This window comes from Oncorhynchus tshawytscha, linkage group LG05 (genome assembly GCF_018296145.1).
Source record: "Oncorhynchus tshawytscha isolate Ot180627B linkage group LG05, Otsh_v2.0, whole genome shotgun sequence".
Taxonomy (NCBI): Eukaryota; Metazoa; Chordata; class Actinopteri; order Salmoniformes; family Salmonidae; genus Oncorhynchus; species Oncorhynchus tshawytscha.
Window position 1 is genome coordinate 80936394 of NC_056433.1, and position 13536 is coordinate 80949929.

General features: G+C 45.8%; 1 protein-coding gene across 3 annotated transcripts in view; it reads left to right on the forward strand.

Moving 5' to 3' along the window:
• Nucleotides 1-2269: 2269 nt before the first annotated feature.
• Nucleotides 2270-13536, forward strand: part of LOC112236161 (DENN domain-containing protein 1B) — a 232010-nt gene continuing 220743 nt past the window's right edge. For 2 of the 3 annotated variants that reach the window (XM_042322483.1, XM_042322484.1), the window contains exons 1-2: nucleotides 2271-2541; nucleotides 3114-3178. In XM_042322483.1, the coding sequence (XP_042178417.1) occupies nucleotides 2525-2541; nucleotides 3114-3178 (82 nt within the window). In that variant the 5' untranslated portion in view covers nucleotides 2271-2524. Of the gene's footprint in view, nucleotides 2542-3113; nucleotides 3179-13536 lie in introns of all 3 variants that reach the window. The other variant, XM_042322485.1, reaches the window with a different exon arrangement.

Sequence of the window (13536 nt, forward strand, 5' to 3'; positions counted from 1 at the left end):
GGTAATCAGGCCTACTAATGTTGTGTTGTCTGCAAACTTGATGATTGAGTTGGAGGCGTGCATGGCCACGCAATCATGGGTGAACAGGGAGTACCGGAGGGGGCTGAGCACGCACCCTTGTGGGGCCCCTGTGTTGAGGATCAGCAAAGTGGAGGTGTTGTTTCCTACCTTCACCACCTGGGGGCGGCCCTTCAGGAAGTCCAGGACCCAGTTGCACAGGGCGTGGTTTAGACCCAGGGCCCCGAGCTTAATGATGAGCTTGGAGGGTATTATGGTGTTGAATGGTGAGCTATAGTCAATAAACAGCATTCTTACATAGGTATTCCTCTTGTCCAGATGGGATAGGGCAGTGTGCAGGGTGATGGCGATTGCCTCATCTGTAAACACTCCAGCCAGCTGGTCTGCGCATGCACTGAGGACGTGTCCAGGGATGCCGCCTTGGCCCGGCAGCCTCGCGAGGGTTAACACGCTTAAATGTCTTACTCACGTTGGCCACGGAGAAGGAGAGCCCACAGTCCTTGGTAGCGGGCCGCGTCAGTGGCACTGTGTTATCCTCAAAGCGATAATAACACTACATGTGTATTAAAAATATAGGTTGTATGTGGTCAGAAAGTGCAGAGGATGTGAGTACTTCACTGAAATGGTTTCATGTCAACATTGGGAGGATGATTTGTATTTTATTTTCTACCATATTTATTACAGTCATCCATTGCCTGTGTTTCATGTTCTAATTAGAAATGTACAGTATGGAAGATGTATTTGATTGTTTCTTGAATCACAACATTACCTGTTGTAATGGATGTGTGAGTTTCTTTTTCTAGTATTAGTCATTTTGATCCTGATTCCAACATTTATATATATATATACATGTGTGTTTTAATTTAACCTTTATTTATCTAGGCAAGTCAGTTAAGAACATATTCTTATTTACAATGACGGCCTACACCGGCCAAACCCAGACGACGCTGGGCCATTTATGCACCGCCCTATGGAACTCCCAATCACGGCCTGATGTGATACAACCCAGATTCGAACCAGGGACTGCAGTGACAACTCTTGCACTAAGATGCAGTGCCTTAGACTGCTGCGCCACTCGGGAGCCCAATTAGTCATGTGGAATTTTGTCAATTTCCTTTAGACAGAACTGTTACTGTATACACTTAGAACCCCCGTTAATGTGACGGTTTATCCTAATAGAGAGCTATTTGCATCTCAAATCATTTTTTAATGGGAAACTGCCATTGCACTGTGTAGGCTTTAATTGTGCATTGAAATAGAATACACTGAACCTATGTGATTGACTGACATTAAGTCGTCTGCTGCTTGCCAGTGGACGGTGTTCGCGCGATGAGCTGGAAGCCTGATCTTCAGGTCTCATGCAAGGTCCCTCATCATCATTTGAACAGGGTTCACCAAACAATCTCTGTCACACACACACACACACACACACACACAGAAATAAAATAAACGTTGAACCACATAAAGTGGTGTATTTAATCCACAGTAGGCTATTCCCTCCTGACTCCAGCCCGGTGCGTATTGTGCGTAGGTAATGCTTTTGTGAATGGTGAGACAGCACCAGCAGGACCCTGCCATTATCATTTCATAGGAGAAATCTGCAACAGCATGTCCCAGTCTGCTGCCACTTAATTACCTTCAGTCTGCCTGCAGGAAACTGGCTCCCAGCCAGGTCTACTCTCAGGAGGGCTAGGAGAGACACACATCACACACACACACACAGGCAGGCACAGCCACTGGTTTCAATTTACCCCGGGACACATATAGGCTAACACAGGGGCTCGATGACTCTGCATCATAGGTTGGACTGCTAAGAGTTGTGTGTGAATTATAGCCTATTTAATGCAGCAAATGTGGAATGCATGCATAAGGCCCAAATATATGCCCACAGGAATATCCTCTGCTTTACAACAATCAAAAAGCTCTGGTCATGTTTGTTGTTGTTGTCAATGACGTCAGATCCAGACAGGTATGTGAAGATGAATAATGTGAAAAAAGAACAACCGAGGGTGCATTTGCCACTCCCTATAGCCATCACTACTCTTACTTGTGAAGGAGCAGTCCCTATTGCCCATGTGTAATAAAAATAAATAAAAAATAAATAAATAAACTCAATTACTAAGCATTTACTATAGAACAACATGATAACGCCATCAGCTCAAATCAAGGAGGGGGACATGAAATCACTGCTGTTCTGAGGATTTAGGGGGAGGAGGGGACACTCCAAGATGTTTATCAAATTAGGTGACGTCACTAAATCTTTCACAGCCACTTCCTGGTGCTGTTTGTTGTGGAAATACCGTGGAACTGAAACAGCCAACTGTACAGATCAGGAACAAGGAAGAAACATCGCTACTAGCTAGAATAAATCTTTGAAGCATGTGGTGTCAGCGGTAGGTAACAGGCTGAAAGGTTGAACTAGTTACGGACCTCTCGTTGCTTCGGAACGCAAGCTTGGTCTGGAACAGCAAAGCCGGTGGCGCGAGCTGTCGCGATGTTGTGAACGATGGACAGCAGAATAAAGTAAGACACGAGTTTGTTTACTTCTAGACAATACATACCAATGTTTTATGGACCGTTATTAAAAGTGTGAATTGTAATTTATTTAGCTGGCGGTCTGGCATGCTGAGTTAGCATTTGGGTCAGTGTAATGCTGTCAAGTTGCTAAAATAATTTTAATTAAGTTCGCTAAATTAATTAGCCTGCTAGCCTAGGACCTCCTATATTTGAGTATTTAACGGTCCTAAAGTAAACAATATAATATGGTGTCAATATAGACTTTTAGCTACAAGACATTTCCCCCAGAATGTTTTGCTGAATTGTCAGCAGTAACAGCAGCTTTAACCAATTTATTTCTCGACCATCAAATGAATCACGCGAGAACTGAGTTGTCTGGCCAGCACAGACAGAGCTTGACCGATGATTCCGCCAAATATGAGTTGCTTCATCACTATTTATAACAATGTGTCAAACTATGTTGCATAATATGCTGTTGATGTAGCTAGTTTGCAATTGTTGCATACCATAAATTATGTTTGTACACAGATGTTTATTTTGCTCCCAGCTAAAGTCATCATCTCTCTCCTTTATTACAGCGAGTTTCCCGAGAGGACGTTTGATTTGGTACTACAGGTTGCATGCCCAACATCTGAAAATGAAGGTGGGTAACATAACATGAGCAATGTCGATGTGATAAACAACACATCCTTAGTAGGTTACCCCTGGATGGAGAGAGCAATAGACAGATCTGAATATCCTGTCAGTTGTTTGGCCTGGTTAGTGTATCTTACACAGTGAAACACTGTACTATCAAGACATGGTATAAAATGTTGCCTTTATAAAACACTGTGCATAACATGTCAATGTAGGTCCTATACTAGCAAAGTCTTAGAGACTGCAGACATCGGACATTGGTGAGATTTAAACATAGTTTCCATGCTCACCAGACAGACCATGAGTCAGCATGTCCACGTTGGTACAGTAGGCTACAGTGGAGGTGGTGATTATGGTACATCTGTGGTTAGGCTTAGCCCTGGACTACAGGGCTGTTTCACCAGTATAACAGGATATACAGTGAGGGGAAAAAGTATTTGATACCCTGCTGATTTTGTACGTTTTCCCGCTGACAAAGAAATGATCAGTCTATCATTTTAATGGTAGGTTTATTTGAACAGTGAGAGACAGAATAACAACAACAAAAATCCAGAAAAACACATGTCAAAAATGTTAAAGGTTGGAATGTTAAATAAATCACATGGAGTTGGGGACATAAACATTAGGATCCAGATGCACCCTTTTTCAAGTTCTTGTTACTCACCAAATAGATCAAACCACCATTTTATTTTTTATTTTTACAACAATCCACAGTCTAGCAGCAACTCCCAACAGGGAGAGTTTTGGGGGGGGGAACGCTGAGTTCAGGACATGACCAGCCAGCATCAGCTGTCCAGCTATATGTGATGGGGAAATGCTTCACCAGTCGAACACAACGTGCTTAGAACAACCCAGGAAATGATTCCGGCCTCCGAAGACAGGTTCCACATTTTCAGTGCAGTAGCCTATGGGAAACACAACAACCTATAGTTCACATTGATATCCAATGTCCACCCTTAAGTCAAATATCATGTAAAAAGTGTTGTTGTATATATTACGCCAGCTTTGTCGTTTTTCCCCTCAGTCCTGACGTGAATTAAATAGGTGTTATGTGGATGAGTCAATAGTGCAGCTGCTGAACTGACCAGAATAAGGAGGGGAAATGATCCTTGGACATAACGCTGATATTAGATTTAAAACGAAACTCATAAACCTTGGGCCTGTAGTGTAATAACTGGCTTCCCTCTCATTGATCCAGGGTCAGACTCATATCCGGAGCTAGGCTCTCAGGAGCTCACTGCTTCATTACAGTGCCCTCAGCTCCCATGGAACAACCACATGCCGGTACCTCATTGGATAAGTGTACTGCTACAACCGAATACTGTCTCCTTATTGGACAGGATAGCTGTTGGGTACAGGAAGTGGGTTATGACGTGGATGGATGGCAATTGGGAGAGGTTGTTATGCTCACAGGAGACCCAGAGAGATCATTATTTGTTGCAAATTGAATCTTGTGGTTTTTGACAGATTGTTTTAGAGAAATGGGTTTCAGATATCGAAACAGGGAATCAACCACTGCGTGCATTTTTTATGCATTTCCCTTTTCCTTTAAAATTGGCCTGGGTTCTAGTCTGTGTGGAGTGATATGTTTCTTACACGCTGCTGGTTAAGAATGAAATAGGGTAGATTGTCTTGTGTTAAGATATAATTCAGATTGATGGATCGTGTGGGAACTTGTGACGTGTACTTACAGTAGGCCTGAATAGATTTACTACATTCCTATGGTAATGCTAAGCTCCACTGTGTGCTGCTGACTCCGTTCCTGATGATGTTTGTCTTGTTGTGTGTGTGTGGGTGGGAGGATGCAGGGGGGGTGCGTGTGGTATCAGATCGTGTTCTTTCTGAGTCATATTGGACAGGCTTTGGCCGAGCTGTGTGAAACCTCCTCTATCACTCACCACAACCCAGCCCTGTTGCTCTACAGTACAAGCAGTAGGTAGCTCCCAGTCCTGTAGCATTAGGTAGCTCCCAGTCCTGTAGCATTAGGTAGCTCCCAGTCCTGTAGCATTAGGTAGCTCCCAGTCCTGTAGCATTAGGTAGCTCCCAGTCCTGTAGCATTAGGTAGCTCCCAGTCCTGTAGCAGGGTAGCCTAGTGGTTAGAGCATTGGACTAGTAACCGAAAGGTTGACAAGGTACAAAATCTGTCGTTCTGCCCCTGAACAGGCAGTTAACCCACTGTTCCTAGGCCGTCATTGAAAATAAGAATTTGTTCTTAACTGACTTGCCTAGTAAAATTAATTTTTTTTTTTTTTTTTTATTAGGTAGCTCCCAGCCCTGTAGCATTAGGTACACTCCCAGCCCTGTAGCTCCCAGTCCTGTAGCATTAGGTACACTCCCAGTCCTGTAGCATTAGGTACACTCCCAGTCCTGTAGCATTAGGTACACTCCCAGTCCTGTAGCATTAGGTACACTCCCAGTCCTGTAGCATTAGGTACACTCCCAGTACTGTAGTATTAGGTACACTCCCAGCCCTGTAGCATTGGGTACACTCCCAGTCCTGTAGCTCCCAGCCCTGTAGCATTGTGTATACTCCCAGCCCTGTAGCATTGTGTACACTCCCAGTCCTGTAGCATTAGGTACACTCCCAGCCGTGTAGCATTAGGTACACTCCCAGCCCTGTAGCTCCCAGCCCTGTGGCATTAGGTACACTCCCAGCCCTGTGGCATTAGGTACACTCCCAGCCCTGTAGCAGTAGGTACACTCCCAGTCCTGTAGCATTAGGTACACTCCCAGTACTGTAGTATTAGGTACACTCCCAGTCCTGTAGCTCCCAGCCCTGTAGCATTGGGTACACTCCCAGTCCTGTAGCTCCCAGCCCTGTAGCATTGTGTATACTCCCAGCCCTGTAGCATTAGGTACACTCCCAACCGTGTAGCATTAGGTACACTCCCAGTCCTGTAGCATTAGGTACACTCCCAGCCCTGTAGCTCCCAGCCCTGTAGCATTAGGTACACTCCCAGCCCTGTGGCATTAGGTACACTCCCAGCCCTGTGGCATTAGGTACACTCCCAGCCCTGTGGCAGTAGGTACACTCCTAGCCCTGTAGCAGTAGGTACACTCCCAGCCCTGTAGCATTAGGTACACTCCCAGCCATGTAGCATTAGGTACACTCCCAGCCATGTAGCATTAGGTACACTCCCAGCCATGTAGCATTAGGTACACTCCCAGCCCTGTAGCATTAGGTACACTCCCAGCCCTGTAGCATTAGGTACACTCCCAGCCCTGTAGCATTAGGTACACTCCCAGCCCTGTAGCATTAGGTACACTCCCAGCCCTGTAGCATTAGGTACACTCCCAGCCCTGTAGCATTAGGTACACTCCCAGCCCTGTAGCATTAGGTACACTCCCAGCCCTGTAGCATTAGGTACACTCCCAGCCCTGTAGCATTAGGTACACTCCCAGCCCTGTAGCATTAGGTACACTCCCAGCCCTGTAGCATTAGGTACACTCCCAGCCCTGTAGCATTAGGTACACTCCCAGCCCTGTAGCATTAGGTACACTCCCAGCCCTGTAGCATTAGGTACACTCCCAGCCCTGTAGCATTAGGTACACTCCCAGCCCTGTAGCATTAGGTACACTCCCAGCCCTGTAGAATTAGGTACACTCCCAGCCCTGTAGCATTAGGTACACTCCCAGCCCTGTAGCATTAGGTACACTCCCAGCCCTGTAGCATTAGGTACACTCCCAGCCCTGTAGCATTACTTAGCTCCCAGCCCTGTGGCATTAGGTACACTCCCAGCCCTGTAGCATTAGGTACACTCCCAGCCCTGTAGCATTAGGTACACTCCCAGCCCTGTAGCATTAGGTACACTCCCAGCCCTGTAGCATTAGGTACACTCCCAGCCCTGTAGCATTACTTAGCTCCCAGCCCTGTGGCATTAGGTACACTCCTAGCCCTGTAGCATTAGGTACACTCCCAGCCCTGTAGCATTAGGTACACTCCCAGCCCTGTAGCATTAGGTACACTCCCAGCCCTGTAGCATTAGGTACACTCCCAGCCCTGTAGCATTAGGTACACTCCCAGCCCTGTAGCATTAGGTACACTCCCAGCCCTGTAGCTCTACAGTACATACATTCGTTACTCTGTCAAAAGCATCTTGGACACAGGCTTCACATGGCAAAGTACATTTTTGGGGATGTAGATTTGATTTCCTATGAGTTTATGATAAAAGGAAATGTTTGAACTAATAGACTAAATAGAGAAGTGGGTCTAGTTTCACTTTTCGACGTTTCGTTCTAGTTTCACCTTTCCATAGTTCATAATGATAGAAGATTCACTTAAGTATGCTAAGCAAATCATGGAAGGTTTGAGTGGGGATTATTATTTACAGCCATGTATGCCTTGGTGTGAGCTGTGAAAAATGACGAACATAAAAATAGAATTGTGTGGGCCTAACATTTTCCCCTTACAATTGATCGACCTCTACCCTACATTAAACAAGCTGTCGGTACTTTTGTACTCCTCATCGTCCACACCAACCACCTACCTTAAATATGTTGAGGTGTTTCTCGTGGGCCTGGTAAATTAGGAACCTTGTAGCAGTTATAAGGGCTGAAATGTTTTAGGATGCTGGGTCAGGATGCTGGCAGGTTCAGTTAGCAGGCTGGTCAGGATGCTGGCAGGTTCAGTTAGCAGGCTGGTCAGGATGCTGGCAGGTTCAGTTAGCAGGCTGGTCAGGATGCTGGCAGGTTCAGTTAGCAGGCTGGTCAGGATGCTGGCAGGTTCAGTTAGCAGGCTGGTCAGGATGCTGGCAGGTTCAGTTAGCAGGCTGGTCAGGATGCTGGCAGGTTCAGGATGCAGGATGGTTCAGTTAGCAGGCTGGTCAGGATGCTGGCATGTTCAGGATGCAGGCTGGTTCAGTTAGCAGGCTGGTCAGGATGCTGGCATGTTCAGGATGCAGGCTGGTTCCGTTAGCAGGCTGGTCAGGATGCTGGCAGGTTCAGGATGCAGGCTGGTTCCGTTAGCAGGCTGGTCAGGATGCTGGCAGGTTCAGGATGCAGGCTGGTTCAGTTAGCAGGCTGGTCAGGATGCTGGCAGGTTCAGTTAGCAGGCTGGTCAGGATGCTGGCAGGTTCAGTTAGCAGGCTGGTCAGGATGCTGGCAGGTTCAGTTAGCAGGCTGGTCAGGATGCTGGCAGGTTCAGTTAGCAGGCTGGTCAGGATGCTGGCAGGTTCAGTTAGGCTGGTCAGGATGCTGGCATGTTCAGGATGCAGGATGGTTCAGTTAGCAGGCTGGTCAGGATGCTGGCATGTTCAGGATGCAGGCTGGTTCAGTTAGCAGGCTGGTCAGGATGCTGGCATGTTCAGGATGCAGGCTGGTTCCGTTAGCAGGCTGGTCAGGATGCTGGCAGGTTCAGGATGCAGGCTGGTTCCGTTAGCAGGCTGGTCAGGATGCTGGCAGGTTCAGGATGCAGGCTGGTTCCGTTAGCAGGCTGGTCAGGATGCTGGCAGGTTCAGGATGCAGGCTGGTTCAGTTAGCAGGCTGGTCAGGATGCTGGCATGTTCAGGATGCAGGCTGGGTCAGGATGCTGGCATGTTCAGGATGCAGGCTGGTTCAGTTAGCAGGCTGGTCAGGATGCTGGCATGTTCAGGATGCAGGCTGGTTCAGTTAGCAGGCTGGTCAGGATGCTGGCATGTTCAGGATGCATGCAGGTTCAGGATGCAGCAGGTAGATTCAGGATATAGGGAGCTTCAGGATGTAGGATACAGGGATGGTTCAGTGCAGCAAACCTCTGTATTCCATCAAGACTCTTGTTGCAGCCTCATTTCAGCCTCCCCTCAAAATTACCAAGATCAAACTGCCAAAGAAACATGAAACAGGCGCTTAAAGTCCTGGTGCAGTCAATTGTGATTTTCCTGTGTTTTTATACATATTTCCACACTATGAGGTTGGAATAATACTGTGAAATTGTGAAATATGATCAAGCCCTTTTTGTGAAAGAGCTGTCTGAAAAGACTGACTGAAATGTCATCCTGTTTAAGGTGCGATGGCGTTTTGGCCTGCTTGGTGATATCGGTACACTCCCAGCCCTGTAGCTCCCAGCCCTGTGGCATTAGGTACACTCCCAGCCCTCTAGCTCCCAGCCCTGTGGCATTAGGTACACTTCCAGCCCTGTAGTTAATAGACAAGAAAGAGTTCCAAATCTCTCTGACCATAACAGCTAGTTTTCTATTTTCCCCTCTGAAAACAATAACTTTACAGTAAGGTACTTAATTTTTGGATAACAATTATTTGATATTGAGATAAAAATGGTTGCATTGGACCTTTTTTTTAAAAGACTATATTCTTTTATCTCCTCCCTGGGACATACCACTGTCAAAATGACAATTAAACCACATAACTGCTATTCAATGTAAAAGGCATATTCCTAAATCTTTAATTATATTGTATAATAGTAGTCATAATCAGAACCTGTTCAGAAAGGACCCGTTCATTAATTCAAAGTCAACTCATTTATTATAGTAGATTATTGGCTTCCTGACAGGAAGGCCATGTATGAACTAGTGGAATGCCCATGTATTAATGAACTAGTGGAATGCCCATGTATTAATTAACCAGTGGAATGCCCATGTATTTATGAACTAGTGGAATGCCCATGTATTAATGAACTAGTGGAATGCCCATGTATTAATGAACTAGTGGAATGCCCATGTATTGATGAACTAGTGGAATGCCCATGTATTAATGAACTAGTGGAATGACCATGTATTAATGAACTAGTGGAATGACCATGTATTAATGAACTAGTGGAATGACCATGTATTAATGAACTAGTGGAATGACCATGTATTAATGAACTAGTGGAATGACCATGTATTAATGAACTAGTGGAATGCCCATGTATTAATGAACTAGTGGAATGCCCATGTATTAATGAACTAGTGGAATGCCCATGTATTAATGAACTAGTGGAATGACCATGTATTAATGAACTAGTGGAATGACCATGTATTAATTAACTAGTGGAATGACCATGTATGAATTAACTAGTGGAATGACCATGTATGAACTAGTGGAATGACCATGTATTAATTAACTAGTGGAATGCCCATGTATTAATTAACTAGTGGAATGCCCATGTATGAATTAACTAGTGGAATGACCATGTATTAATTAACTAGTGGAATGACCATGTATTAATTAACTAGTGGAATGACCATGTATTAATTAACTAGTGGAATGACCATGTATTAATTAACTAGTGGAATGACCATGTATTAATTAACTAGTGGAATGACCATGTATTAATTAACTAGTGGAATGACCATGTATGAACTAGTGGAATGACCATGTATTAATTAACTAGTGGAATGCCCATGTATTAATTAACTAGTGGAATGCCCATGTATGAGCTAGTGGAATGACCATGCGCTCGTAGCTTGAAAAGGTAACAACCATTTGACACTGAGGAGCTCCAAGGACAAAACAGCAAACAAACACTTTTGTGGGAAATAAAATGATCTTGTGAGTAAAATGAACATCTTGCCCACTCAGAGGGAAGGAAATGGTAAATGAAATGCAACAATGTATTGTACAAAAATGAAACTGAAATATCTCTACAATGTTACAATAAACATTAAGGGAATGAAGTGACGTGACACTAGCGATTTAGAATATGGAATATAGATTGAACAGAAATGAAGTTTATCTTCAATATCTTGATGAAAAACGAACAAACATTTTATAATTTGAGGGAGAAAAAAAGCGCTCTCAAATGGCTGGTGTTCAGAGAGCGCCCTAGTTGAGAGCCTGGCCCAGTGAGTGCATATTCGCCACTGGCCTATATAATAGCCTTACCCTTAAAGATTGACAGGAGGCTGTTTATAGGTAGGCTGAGGTGTGTACCATTTTCTCTCAACAGCGGTTACCCTCACCACATCCTGACAGAGTAGGCTACTTACTCGCACTGCTGCCTACCACTGCCTCCTCTGCATGTATGTTAACACAGGGGAGTTCCCTGCCTTGGCCTCTTTCTATGGCTGGGAGAGGAGAACAATTGTACTGAAGTAGTCTTTGAAGTCAGATACAGTATATCATCACAGTGGTACCAGCCTGTTTAAGCAGACTAGATATTTCACACCTTCCTACAACTGTGTCTGTTCTCTGTTGTAGACTCATGTGTCAACGCCATCCCTTAACACCTTCCATTTATAGCAGCGTCACTAGGCCAGAGTTGGAGACGGCCAACTTCAGGACAGTGGGTTTGATCTGATGCAGGTTTCACATTGATTGAGCTGACATTTTGGCCAAAAGGGTGGGTGTGTGTGGGGGGGATTCAAGTGTTGATGATGCTATAGCCTAACCATCACTAAACACACAGTGTATGTTGCCGTTGGGTCTAGTCTAAACACGAGTAGGGTTATTACCGCCAAACTGGCGGTCACGAGTCATGAAGACAGTCAAATTCCACGTAACCATTTAGTCACAGTAATTAGGCTTCTCCAAGTGCTGATGCTGCTGATGGTCATCAGTAGCCTTCCACACTTGCTAATGGCCTGTGACTCAGGGCTCTATTGTCCCTCCATCAGGTCACTAATGGTCTGGAACTCAGGTCTCTATTGTTCCTCCATCAGGTCCTAATGAGCTGGTACTCAGGGCTCTATTGTCCCTCCATCAGGTCAGGTACTCAGGTCTCTATTGTTCCTCCATCAGGTCACTAATGGTCTGGTACTCAGGTCTCTATTGTCCCTCCATCAGGTCCTAATGACCTGGTCCCCAGGGCTCTATTCTCCCTCCATCAGGTCCTTATGACCTGGTACTCAGGGCTCTATTGTCCCTCCATCAGGCCAGGTACTCAGGTCTCTATTGTCCCTCCATCAGGTCCTAATGACCTGGTACTCAGGGCTCCATTGTCCCTATATCAGGTCCTAATGACCTGGTACCCAGGGCTCTATTGCCCCTCCATCAGGCCAGGTACTCAGGTCTCTATTGTCGCTCCATCAGGTCCTAACGGCCTGGTACTCAGGGCTCTATTGTCCCTCCATCAGGTCCTAATGGTCTGGTACTCAGGGCTCTATTCTCCCTCCATCAGGTTCTAACGACCTGGTACTCAGGGCTCTGTTGTCCCTCCATCAGGCCAGGTACTCAGGGCTCCATTGTCCCTCCATCAGGTCCTAATGACCTGGTACTCAGGGCTCTATTGTCCCTCCATCAGGTCCTAATGACCTGGTACTCAGGGCTCTGTTGTCCCTCTAACCACTCTGACATCAATGCAAATACAATAGAAAATCAAATCAAACACTTCACGGTGCTCAACATTTCTATAGGCTATGCAGTTGCGCAAAACCACAATTGGCCTCTTTCTTAAAAAGAGAAGGATTCCATCAGCTTAGGCCAGGCCTACTCTATTTATTTCCCAACATTGCGAATATTTAGCACATACCTTATATTTACAACAGGCTACCTGGCTGGTCCCACACCTCATGTAGCTTAGCCCATAGGCCTGTCTGTATCACACCTCATGTAGCTTAGCCCATAGGCCTATCTGTATCACACCTCATGTAGCTTAGCCCATAGGCCTATCTGTATCACACCTCATGTAGCTTAGCCCATAGGCCTATATAAAATCAAATCAAATCAAATTTATTTATATAGCCCTTCGTACATCAGCTGATATCTCAAAGTGCTGTACAGAAACCCAGCCTAAAACCCCAAACAGCAAGCAATGCAGGTGTAGAAGCACGGTGGCTAGGAAAAACTCCCTAGAAAGGCCAAAACCTAGGAAGAAACCTAGAGAGGAACCAGGCTATGTGGGGTGGCCAGTCCTCTTCTGGCTGTGCCGGGTGGAGATTATAACAGAACATGGCCAAGATGTTCAAATGTTCATAAATGACCAGCATGGTCGAATAATAATAAGGCAGAACAGTTGAAACTGGAGCAGCAGCACGGCCAGGTGGACTGGGGACAGCAAGGAGTCATCATGTCAGGTAGTCCTGGGGCATGGTCCTAGGGCTCAGGTCCTCAGAGAGAGAGAGAGAAAGAGAGAATTAGAGAACGCACACTTAGATTCACACAGGACACCGAACAGGAGAGGTACTCCAGATATAACAAACTGACCCTAGCCCCCCGACACATTAACTACTGCAGCATAAATACTGGAGGCTGAGACAGGAGGGGTCAAGAGACACTGTGGACCCATCCGAGGACACCCCCGGACAGGGCCAAACAGGAAGGATATAACCCCACCCACTTTGCCAAAGCACAGCCCCCACACCACTAGAGGGATAACTTCAACCACCAACTTACCATCCTGAGACAGGGCCGAGTATAGCCCACAAAGATCTCCGCCATGGCACAACCCAAGGGGGGGCGCCAACCCAGACAGGATGACCACATCAGTGAATCAACCCACTCAGGTGACGCACC